The following is a 12,731-nucleotide window of genomic DNA, read 5'->3' as shown; positions in this document are numbered from 1 at the left end:
TCCCCGAAAAAAAAGGGTACGCGAGTAATATCGCAAATATGCAGATAAATCGCGAGGCCTTTCTCGCTCAACGATCAAATTAATTAACGGTCGATATTTCAAATGAAGTAATTATCGAATCTCGGAGTAAAATATGTTATGCATGTGTTGAGGATTTAAATAAGAGGAATAAATAAATATAGTCTCTCGTCAATTTATTATTATGTTAATATTCCACTTTAATATCAGTCTAAATAATTTTTTTTTCTTTATATTTGTTAAATGTCGAATTTGTATAAAATAATTAAGTCTCCACACTTTTACAATTGCTTCGAGTGGAAGATCCTTTCTCTTTTTTATTTCACAAAATAATTGTTTTTTTTATTTGATAATTTCTTAAAATAATTCTAAGAAATATATCAGCAAGAATATCATTAAGTTTGGTTTTTAATATTTAAAATAATAGTAAAAAATTGATACACACATTTAATCACATAAAATTAATACCATTGACGATTTGTTAGAAAAGTATATGAAATTACATTTTTATAATAATTTATTTTTATACGTCTTTATAAATATCAGCACACTAGCTACCAACTACAGAGTTGTATAATATGTCACTGTTATCACTTTTCAGAAATAAATTCACATTAAGTGTTACCAATAAAAGTATATTATTACATATAATTCAAAAATACATAGTTTTAATTGCATTAACATGCCATAAAAAAAATATTGACATAATTTATAAAAATTGAAAAATAAAAAATAAATTGACGAGAAACTGTATATATATATATACACGCTAAAGATAATAATTTAGGTCGTCGACGATTCATTCGTTAACGGACATTTGCTCGAATACGCAACGACATCCGTTCGGATGGATAGTAGCGTGTAGGATGATGCGCTTAAACTAATCTTTTGTTGCATGTCAGATCTAAATGATATCTAGGTTGACGTGTAGATAAATGTCTACGATATTGCTAGGAACGTAATACCTAATTTTTACTAATAAAATAATAGTGCCGTTGCAATATTCCGTTGTACGTACATATATTATCGAGTTACATTAAAGTTGTGGTCTCGCGTGTTAACAGTTAATGGTATTCCTTATTTGCACAAATGCGAGAGGCGCGAGAGCGAGTGTGAAAGTGAGTCGCGATATATTGCAATAAAATATACGTAGATACACGTTTTATTAATTTTTTGATTTTTTTTCTCTGGAAACGAATTTTTTTTATGAGTTCACAAAATCAATTATTCGTCGAATTAGAGGAAATATTTTGCAAATATAATTATATATTGTTATTTATGTGGGAAAAATATTCAAAACAACACTTGAACTAATTTATATAGTTTTGCTATAACTTTTTTGTAAATTTCTTCTTAATTGGAAAATGTTCCATCCGATGAGACGATCCTGTGCGAAAAATGAGATTTGTTTCTCGGAAGTTGAGGCCCTTTGTCTGGTCAGCACATACGTGCTTTTTTGCCGCCTGATGTAATCTAAAAATTTAAACGGCTCGTAAAGCGTCCCTCGGCTCTTTCGAATCTCCGTCGTCGACCATTTCTTGTCGTCGTCGTGGACGGCGCGAATGAGATTCGCAGCTGGCAAAGACAGCTCTTGCTGTCAAGAACCGTCTTTTGTACGTTGAACATAGAAGCTACGTGTCGGCTTGCGAGTAAAAATTGCAAACGGTTTGCCGTATATCGTCCACGTTTTGGCCATGCAAATATATTTGTGCAATATTTAATTTATTTTAAAATATAAAAATTGAAAATAGAATCACATGTGAAAATTTGGGTCTTGAGCCTCAACCAAATGGGAGTGAAATCTAACATCTATATCTATACTATACATATATTATATTAATTGTCATTTAAGGAAACGGGACAAATAATGAACTTAAAATTTCGAAACCGTCGCAATAGTATCGGGGGTTTCGATAAATCCAGCATTAGTAAAAGTAGGTCGCTCGGATAAGGGGTTAAGAAACCGACGACCGAAGTCATCCAGTCATCCGTCGCGCGTGTTAAATAAGCGCTTTTCTTACCGTCTGGCTTCACCAGCCAGCCTCCAACAACCCTTTTCAGAGCGAGTGGCCTAATTTATTCGCATCGATGGATTTTCTCGCGTGACCCTCCCATGCAGACGTTCACCCTTTCGCTCTTCATCGCGATGGCTCCTTTTTTTTCCATTCTCTCTCTCTCTCTCTCTCTCTCTCTCTCTCTCTCTCTCGCTCCCGGTAATAGAGAGATCGCCTCTCTGCGTTTCTCTCCACACTTCACCCCCGCCTCATCTCACGACGACGAGTGCAATTCAAGCTCGCTAAGAGCTCTCCGCCAGCGAGAGAGGTTAATGAGGGAGCCGCGGGGACCCGGGAACTACCTACCCCTGCATGCGCGGATATTCATGTCTGCACGAGTCTTCATGAACACGGGGACGCCGAGTATATGTATATACGTGGAAAAACACGCGTAAAGGAATCGAACGACATTCGGGCCATCGACGTAGCTCCACTCGAGCCACTTTCCGATCTTGCATGCTCGACTAAATTAAAATGGAATCCTGTTTAATCGTCTTTCGTTCGACCGCTGTTATTGCCGTTTAATCGTAGTGCGAGAGATTACCTCCGAAATTGCTACTGTCAAAAGGAGAGAAATTGTCGAATAATCATTTTCTCAAGTAATTTAATTAAAAAAGAAATTGTAAGTTTATTGTCTTTTCTCTTCTCTCTTTTTTTTATTGCTTTATGCTTAACCGATGTTATGCTAGTAAAAATAATACGTAAATTTAAATATATAAAAGTATATAATTGCTTTTTTATATTTTAATTCGTATATTTATATTCGCATATTTGTGTCATCATATATAAACTGACAAGTAACACTACTCAAGTGCCATTCGCCGATATTCTTGAAACTTTGCACACACGTAGTGTATATCGAAAAACATTAAACACGTGTTTTTTTATTTTGGCTAACAAGGCGTTTTAAGGTCGGGTATAGTACAACTATCTTGCCTTCACTGGTCGGGTATAGTACCACTATCTTGCCTTCACTGGCTGGGTAGACCTTCCCATTGTCTGCGTGTTTTTGAGATCGCTAATGACGATTTTGACATTAGTTTAACGAGATTCAGAATGGCAAATACAAAATGGTGGACAAAATCGCAGAAGTTTCAAAAACTTTATTTAACGCCACTTGCGAAGTTTATTAGATACATGATTACGATTTTGGCAACAGTTATATCAATCTAGAGGTGGCGGATGAAAAATTCAATATGACGCATCCAAATGGCGGAAACTGAAGGCAATGGGAAGGTCTACCCAGCCAGTGAAGGCAAGATAGTGGTACTATACCCGACCAGTGAAGGCAAGATAGTGGTACTATACCCGACCTTAAAACGCCTTGTTAGCCAAAATAAAAAAACACGTGTTTAATGTTTTTCGATGTACTACGTGTGTGCAAAGTTTCAAGAATATCGGCGAATGGCACTTGAGTAGTGTTACTTGTGAGAATATACCTCATCTCACAATCAAGCTATATTGGTGCCAACCCTAGCACATAAAAGTAGTAGAATATAAATAATCAATGGAGGTAGCTGAGTCTTTGTAATATTTTTTACGTACACGATGCATCCAAGAAACCGGAAGTAAAAGATGCCTTTTTGCTTGGCACTAGAGCGATCATCATCCAATCGAGTGTTGCTTTCCCCTTTCTCTCTTTCTCTTCATTCTACTTATTGGCAGCGAAGCCTCGATCCGGAATCTCGTTAAAGTACGATCGAAGCTAATTATAACGATCTGAACGATCCGACATTAGTTTCGAGGTGTGCCAGCAATCTCGCGAAGGAAATTGAAAGTTCCGACCCGAAATCTTTCCTGTAGAAATCGTCGCGGCGGAAAGGGAGCCTCGTCTTCCGCTCTTTGCCCGATCTCTCGTCGACAGATGGACAAACTGTTTGTAATTAACCTTGAGGTTTCAATATGCCGAGAACGTAAATCAAGAAGCTACCGATAGGCTACACGAGGCGTGTCCGCGAAGTTAATTAAATTGTGTGACCCTCTCTATAGTCGCTAATAACGGGGTTTCTCTCTGCAAAGGTTAAACTAGACCACCAGCTGAGAACCCCACAACCACTTATGGGTTACTGGGTGGTTCTATATGCGACGATCATTTTGATATCGTGTGCATTTACGCACATTTGTTTCGAGATGAAGAATAAAATGTATAAAATGTTAGCGCAATGTGATATCTAGTTAAAGCTTATTTCAATACGAAAAAGAAGAAATAGAAATATGTATTTCTGTACATTTCTCTATACATATAATATTTATTTTTTTATATATAAAGTTGCAATAATTGGATATTATAATATCTCTGATGTATAACTTTTCCAAATTACACATAAAAGTTTTTTTATATCATATACTTGGCTTAGCCTTTTTACATTTTATCATGGACTATTAATATATTTTTTTTCTTTACTTTTTAAGTTTTTAGATTTCATATTTTCGAGAACACAAATTTTTTATTTTGTTTATCTATATATATATTTTTTTTTTAAATGTTAATTTAGGCGAAAGAGAGTTAATCTATTATTGACCCAAACGAATTTTGAACCTCTGGGCGTAAATCGTCACCCTTCGCTCGTCTCAAATATTACAGAAGGGTGCATGGTTATAGGTGTACCCACCCTCTCCTTCTTCCTTCTGCTACGGTGTAGCATCCAGCTATGAGTCATCCCCCCGGAGTGTGACGTCATTATAGAAGCCTCTCCCTTGTGTGTCGGCGGAAACATGTCATCCTCAAGTTATTATGCAAGGAATAACGCGATGCTGATGTGCTCTCCTTCTCTCTCTCGCTATCTTTCTCTTTCTCTTTTTTCTCTAGGGATTTCTATGATAATATTTTTACGATCGTGCGAGAACGCGCGATGCAATTCTGAACCTATTATCTTAGTCCATTATTATTTTTCTAATTGTAAGAGTAATATTATCATAATTTTATCACAACACAGGATGATTTTAAAATCGATTGTTTGAATTTTTCAGACTAGATTTTATAATCTTTTCGAACAACTCTATGCTTTCTTAACGAAAACGTTACTGATTTAATCAATAGGAAATCGAAAGTGAAGGTAAACTTAGTATTTGAAAAGTGAAATTTTAATCAAATAATATTTTCCGTGAATTTAAAGCGAATCTTATTTTAATGGAATTCTAATTCAATATTTATTAATCGAGTCACGAGACTAAAAGATAAATGAAGAAATTGGACATGAAATAAAATTTGTTAATATAAATTCATTAATAGAAAGAGGAGAGAGAGAGAGAGAGAGAGAGAGAGAGAGAGAGAGAGAGAGAGAGAGAGAGAATAATTTTCAAACTAATTTATTTAATGTAATTAACAGCTTTGCACACTTTCGAGAATTTTTATAGGGCAAGCAATAAAAATAAATTGGCACAACTTTCTGTTTACGCTTTATAAAACAGAGCCATAGGGGATGCGAGCGATCGCAGTTAGGGTACGTTAAAAAGGTCACGTGTTTTTATCTCGATTCGAGTTCTCTGGAGCAGTTTTTGTCGTCTACTTTGTACGCATCAATCGAGAACCTGCATTGAGAGTGCATATATAGCATTGTGATATAAAGGGCAACATGTCATGTCTATATGAATGCGGAAAAATGTCAACTCCAGTTTTCAATCGATGGCGTTCACTCTCCATGTTAATACTGATATAATAGTTTAAATACTCAATGGAGAGTCCGGCAAAATAGATATTTTTAATGAAGTGTCATTTAAGCAAATTATATTCCTTAACACAGATATTACTATACAGACGTACACGGGATCCATTCTGGTGGCAGTGAACCCTTATAAGGAAGTGGACTACTACACAAATGTGAGTAATTAATTCGTTTACGCATAATAAATAAATCGAGCGCTGGGAATGACATGTAGCTGTAGGTATATCACGTAAAGCGTGAATTTTATAGGAAATGAGATATAAAAGATATTTGACAATTCTATAGTTTACCTTTTATGTCTCTATCATTTTCATTGTGTCATCGACATAATTTTTGCACGTTTTTATACTTGTAACTCCCTTCTTTTAGATCGTCCTGTACTAAATACACGTGAAAACAAAAAATAAAATAAATAGAATATTTATTTTATAGAAGCATAGAGAAAGAACGTTAATATTGACGATAGTGAAATGTTGATTTCACTTGATGTCACGTCTTTATTCACAAACATTCCTAAAGAATTAGTTTTAAAATCCATTGAAAAACGCTGGACGGACATTTCATGCAACATAACTTTTAGTTTAGCACAATTTTTATATGCAATCGAAGTCTTATTAGAGTCAACAAGTTTTTGTTTCAATGATCAATTCTACGAACAGATACATGGTACTCCGATGGGATCCCCCCTCTCACCTATTTTAGCCGATTTAGTTATGGACGATCTTGAGACACATTGTTTAAGCTCCTTACAATTTGATATTTCAGTTTATTGCAGGTATGTTGATGATATTTTTGCGGTAGTACCGCGTACTGAAATTGACACTATTTTGACTACATTTAACAGTTATCATCACCGGCTGCAATTTACGCATGAAATTGAAAAAAATAACAGGATTAACTTTTTAGACACAATGGTTATTAGAAACGATGGGAAACTTATGACGAATTGGTATCGGAAACCCGTCTCTTCTGGTAGATATTTAAATTATTATTCCAATCATCCGTTTAAATACAAAGTGAACACCATCAATAACTTAGTTGATCGCGCTATTTTGTTATCTGATGATCGTTTCCATAATGGGAACTTACATATTGTTAAAGGAATCTTGTCTAATAATTGCTTTCCTATGACGATCATCGAGCGTTATATCTATAAAAGAACATGTTTTTTAAAAAACTCTCATAACGTTGTTGACAAAGAGAATGATTTTGATATTTCTTCTTGTATTTTAATGCCGTATATTAAAAACTTAAGTGATATTATTGCGAGATCTATTAAGAAAATAGGCTTAAATGTTATTTACACGATACCAAAAAAACTAGACAATGTAATTAAACGCGGAAAAGACAAATTGCCTAAAGCGGATATGACCGAGATTGTATATAAGATCGACTGCAACGACTGCGACGCTACATACATTGGACAAACTAAAAGACATACTCGGATAAAAGAACATAGGAATAACATAAAATTGCATAGTAGTAACCAGAACGTTATAAGCAAACATAGAAATGAATATTTACATGACTTTAAATGGACAACCTTTAATATTTTACATCAGGAAACACATACTAGGAAAAGAGAGATAGCCGAAATGTTTTATATAAAAAAATATAACAACACGATTAACCTACATAAAGACACAGAGATTTAAATCCTATTTATGATAGAATAATAAAGGATGTTTAACTTAGTTCGTTCTTTACCATCTCTATGAAACGTTAGTTGGCACATCATATGTATTTAGAGAAGTTTAACTTGTTGAAATTTTATTAAATGTTACGTAAGGTATGTTTAAATGATTTACTTTATACCAATCGTTAGTTTCACTTGGTTTACGCTATACATCCATAAAATGATTTTCTTTTCGATATATTCGTATTATTATTTTTTATATAATTTTAGACTTGATAAGGACCTGAACCAAAGGTCGAAACGTAGTCTGTATTTTTATATGACATCGAATTAATAAAAATCAATTAAGCCAGTTGGGTCGTCTACAGTTATTCCTAATTAAATAGAATATTATTAAGATAAAAAAAGTCAGGAAAATTTGAATGGAACGTTTTATTTTTTTAAATATTATGTTGTATTACGCGAGATATTGTTTGATGACGACATAGATGATACTGACATACTTGCATTTTAACAAATTTATTTATGACGTGAACCCTGATCGATTTGGAATACAGAAGCGAAAAAAAACAGAATCACAATACAATGATACATGTTAGTGACGTGATAGATAGGCTGAGCTCGATAGATTGTTCGTGTGTACGGAGTGCCGGTGCGCTTCCTGCGACTGACAAAGACCGGAAGTACCGATGAGGAATAGTAAATATCAGGTACACAATACGTGACGCCGCCGTCGCTGATGGAAGTTGAAAAAGAGCCGTAGGCGCTGCCTTGTGTCAATCTTGTAGCGGAGAGATAAACCGACGCAGTCCTTGCTGAAAGATTAAAATTGTTATCTCGAATCTTTCGCTCTCGCGTCCGACGCACTTTTCGCGTACGACAACTGCATCTTTCTGCAACGATGCGATTCTGAAACGCGAGCGACCAGCGACCTGTTTAGCGAACTCTCAAACATTTCTTATAACGTGACGTTAACGTAGCGTTAACTTTGCTGGAAAGTTTTTGCAAAAGTTTGCAATGATTTTTCGCAAAATATTTTTAATTAAAATGGATATTACGTGATTCGCTCGAGTTGTAAATTAATCGAATTGGCGCAAAGTTAAATCGATAGAAAATTATACACATGTTTTAAATATTTTACGAAATTAAATATTGATACCTTTTACATACTTGTCGGAAAATTTTGAGAAAAATTATAAAAAAAAGACGAGAAATGTGCTTAATATTGCAAAAAATTTCAAGTAATTTAAAGGAAGGAAAGAAATATTATAAAAATTACATTAATTTTCTCTTTCATATTTTTAAATGTCTTAATATTTGGTCGTCAAGATTGAGAAGATAACGAGTTGAAAAATTCAAAACTGTATGTATTCAACTATATATTTACATTCGTATATCGCGAACATTTCGGATCCTGACAACGCGCTTCTTCGTCGCGTGTGCACGTGCAATTTGCGTATGCAATTGCGTGCGAAATTATCGTGCTCGTATGGCACAAACGAGTTTTTCCATGCAACGACTTTACGAATCTGTATAATAAAGCGTACCGCGAGGCAGGATGTTTTTATCGTATTGGTCTGGAAACAGGAAACGGAAGCTGGGAGCTCTCATGCTTACGCCGAGATAACTCGCGAAACCGACTCGGTCTTGAACGGCGGTTTTTTTTTCTAGGTCACGTCGACAAAGCGAAATCCGCGCGATAGCACGCTCCACTTGTCTCTCCCCGTGGCGGACGATAATGTTGACAATTAAAGTTAACAATTGAAACGTTCATTACGCGAAACTGATTCGTTCGCGCGGAATCGCTATCGCGACTTTTATCGCGAAGAGCTCTGTTAGTTCTCGGATCGGAGATCGGAGCTAAAGCCCGGAGGGAGCACGGAGTTATCGACGATAAATTCCCCTCGTTTATCCGGTGGAACGCCGAGCGCCGAGCGCACGCCGCTTCGATAACCTCCCTTCTTCCATCCTCACCCTGGTGCATCTATTTTCGGGTGCACGTGGTGCTGCGCCGTCGCTCCCTCGCGAACTCATCGTCGATAGTTGTGTCTCGAAACGCCTGCGATCAGGGACGAATTATTTCTGGGAGACCGACCGAAGGCAGACGCACTTTGATTAGAATTCAAACGGAGGGAAGGGAAGTGTCTTATTGCGAGAGACGAGTTCCTCGGAAAAGAGATCTTTAGACTAAATTGAACTGTAAATAAATCAAAGATGGGATTCAAGTTGAACGTTTGAATAAGGTTGACATATAATAATTTGCAATATTTTTCTAAATAAGAAAGATCTCAGTCTCCAATATAATTTATTTAATATTTAATTATATAATATTATTATTATCGTTAATTATATTATTATATTATACTCGCCCCCCCCCCCTAGATGTATTTGAATAGAAGGCGTCACATTTCGTATTATTTTTAATAATTTTCTTGGATGAAAAATAGAGGGCTGGTCCTATTGCGATAAGCCACCGCGTGAAAGGTTTTATATTAAACTAACAGATGTGGTAGGCCTCTCTCGCAATATATTTTTTTTTTTTTTCAAGAAAATGTTCAAATATTATTCTGTGCAATCGCTTGCGCGTTTGCGTCGTGCCGAGCAGCGATGCATGCGAGCGCAAATTGGATTGGACGGTGGGAACCGCCAGAGTGCGGCGATAAAATTTACTTTGTCTCGCATTTGGGAACGCGAGCGAGCTCCAGACGCTTTATACATTTTATTGCACTTTGCCCGCAACGCGACGTATCCGGAGGAGGATTTTTAAAAGGGGGTCACATCCTCTCGTATTCTCTCGCGGTTCACGGCGGAATTAAAAGAGAGGAAGAAACCTCGTGTTTTTTTCCCTCATTACATTTTTACGTGCGCTCTTGCACTATTTTTTACATATTTTGTTGATCTTTAAAATGTTTTCCTCTCTCTCGAAATGCCGACGATTAAACGTACGATCCTAGGATGTAAATATAAAGAAAGACAAAAAGAATAAGGAAAGAGAGGAAGAAACCTGGGGTGTCTTTTCCTTATTACGATCCTAGGATGTAAACGTAAAGAGAGATTTGAGACACGCAAAGAGAAATCCGGAGATTATATTGCAGTGGCTTGTTATTCTTGCGCGCCTCGTGAAAATTTGCGTGCTACGCGTGATTGCGAAGGTCAACGGTACGGGGGTACCGCCAACCAAGGACCCCTGCCGGGGCTCGAAGGAAAAGGGTGGCACGCCGCGGTGGTGCACGCCCGGAGCACGGAGTTATTGATCGCGCCGAAGCACGCGGGATCGGATTCGGGACTCACCATGGTCGCCTCGGAGTTTCGGAGAGCCGCCGAGAGCCTCGCACGTTTCTCCCCAAGGGTACCCTCTTCCCTGGATCCTCGCCATTGGGATCGCCATGATCTAGACGCGAACCACGATCGAACCGATGCGATGGTCTCGATACTATTCCTGGTGACGATAAATATTGAAAACTCATTCGCGTCAGCGAAATTCAATAGTGAAAAGGATAAACCCTAGCTCTTCCGAGCCCTTTCTTTTATAAAATGGATCTTTCAATTTTTTTATTACACATGAATAACTTTTAGAATTGCACTGGAATTATCGATATAGAGACAAAGCAGCAACGCATTGCAATTTTACAACAGAACGATCAGATGTTTTTTATTAGCTACAGCAAAATCATATTATAAATATATATATTATCAGTTAAAGAATTTAATATGCGTTTGATTTAATTTTTCATTTTATAAGATAAATAAGAATCGCGTACAAAGATAAAGATAATAATTGTAATGAAATGCTTTTTTTTTATACAATTATTGAATATATTTTTTGTAAAGTAAAAATTTTAGAGTAACGTCTTCAATTGATTTGATTTATCGTCTGCAAAAAGAAATGTGTTTTTATTTGTTAATTAGTCTATATCGCCATCGAATATTACTTTTGGGCTAAGGGTAATTAAATTTGACGCTGCACCGTTATTCGCATCTTATAGATATCGTTGTTATATCTGCATGTATATAACGACACTTTATTGATCAATAAGTAAGCAAATATACTCTGATTGTTGTCCATAGATAAATGATTGCTACTCCCGCAATCAAAGTCCCGCAAATATTTACCGATATTAATGGGCGGAAAGTACAAAGAACTCGTGTAGAGCTTTTATTAACCGTGGATATCGGATCACCACAATTGCATAGCTGTATAATACGATTACGCAAACAATCATTGATACAACGGATAAAAATTGTACATCTAGCTACCTTTTGTTAAAATAAAAAATTAATTCAATCTTCGCAAATGTAAATTATTAAAATTGCGTCGAATAGTAATACACATTACACGCGTGGAAAAAATATCAGCGATTTTTAATAAGGCTCGATTAGACGAGTAAACGCTAATTGTAATTTGATTTGTGGCCAATCTATCGGGGACCTCACGTTGGACGGTTTAATGAATAGTCAACACTTGTAATAATCAAAGGAGCCGACGTATATACCGAAAGTGGGTCGACGTGTTTCATTTCCAGACTCGATTTCAAAGTACCTGTGTGCAAACTCTCCTTTGTAAAGAGAAATCGCAAACAGGGTTTGTCGGCCCTACTAAGTAAGGCAAACAAAAGGTCCGCATATTATCGACCTTAATCGATCGACTTGTGAGATATTTCGGCGCGGGTTACTATGCTAGCCCGTTGTTTTTTTCATTGGTCGAAGAGGGAAGGAAAAATCTTACACACGAGTCTCTATCGAAGCGTGTTGACACGCGTTCAATTCCCTCGTTCAAACGATTCTGATCGATGGACGTGACCCACTAACGAAATGGAACGAGGAATCGACATCCCTCTTTGAGCTTCCAGCGAAGATGTCGACAACAGTCCGTATATAGCGAGAGACTTTTGAAAGGCTTAAGGCTGAAAAGAGCAGCGCTGGTTAAAAGTAACCCGGTCGTGCATCCTTAAACGTCAAATGTCAAACGTGTTTAAATATAATGTATATTTTTGTATAACTTTAATCCCTGTTTTAATTTGATTTTATCAGCATTTAACGCAATGATGATAAAAGAAAATTTACACATAAAAAGATTTAAAAGACTCTTGTTTATATTAGATAATAAAAGGACCAAACGAGATAAAAGCGCGAATAAATAATTGCTAGATAATTTTAGGTACTATTTATTAGTTTAAAATTAAACGTTTCGGTCTTATTTCGGGCCATCGTCTCTCGGTAACTGAATAACAAAAATAGAAACGTAAAATGAAGAAGAATTTGTGAAATTTAAACACGTAAAGCATTAATCAATGTGAAACATTTCGAAACTTTAGGAGCAAATTGCGCAAAGTTTAGAATTTCCAGTGTTAAAAGATT

General features: G+C 36.1%; 1 protein-coding gene across 2 annotated transcripts in view; it reads left to right on the top strand.

Moving 5' to 3' along the window:
• Positions 1-12,731, top strand: part of Myo81f (unconventional myosin 81F) — a 35,745-nt gene that overhangs the window by 8,684 nt on the left and 14,330 nt on the right. For both annotated transcript variants that reach the window (XM_083032562.1, XM_083032561.1), the window contains exon 3: positions 5,830-5,892. In XM_083032562.1, coding sequence (XP_082888688.1) covers positions 5,830-5,892 — 63 coding nt within the window. The remainder of the gene's footprint in view (positions 1-5,829; positions 5,893-12,731) is intronic.

The sequence above is a fragment of the Prenolepis imparis genome, unplaced genomic scaffold (genome assembly GCF_030444845.1).
Source record: "Prenolepis imparis isolate NDT839.2.m4 unplaced genomic scaffold, iyPreImpa1.0 SCAF_2, whole genome shotgun sequence".
NCBI classification, from domain to species: Eukaryota; Metazoa; Arthropoda; class Insecta; order Hymenoptera; family Formicidae; genus Prenolepis; species Prenolepis imparis.
This window is presented reverse-complemented; position numbering and strand designations above follow the sequence as displayed.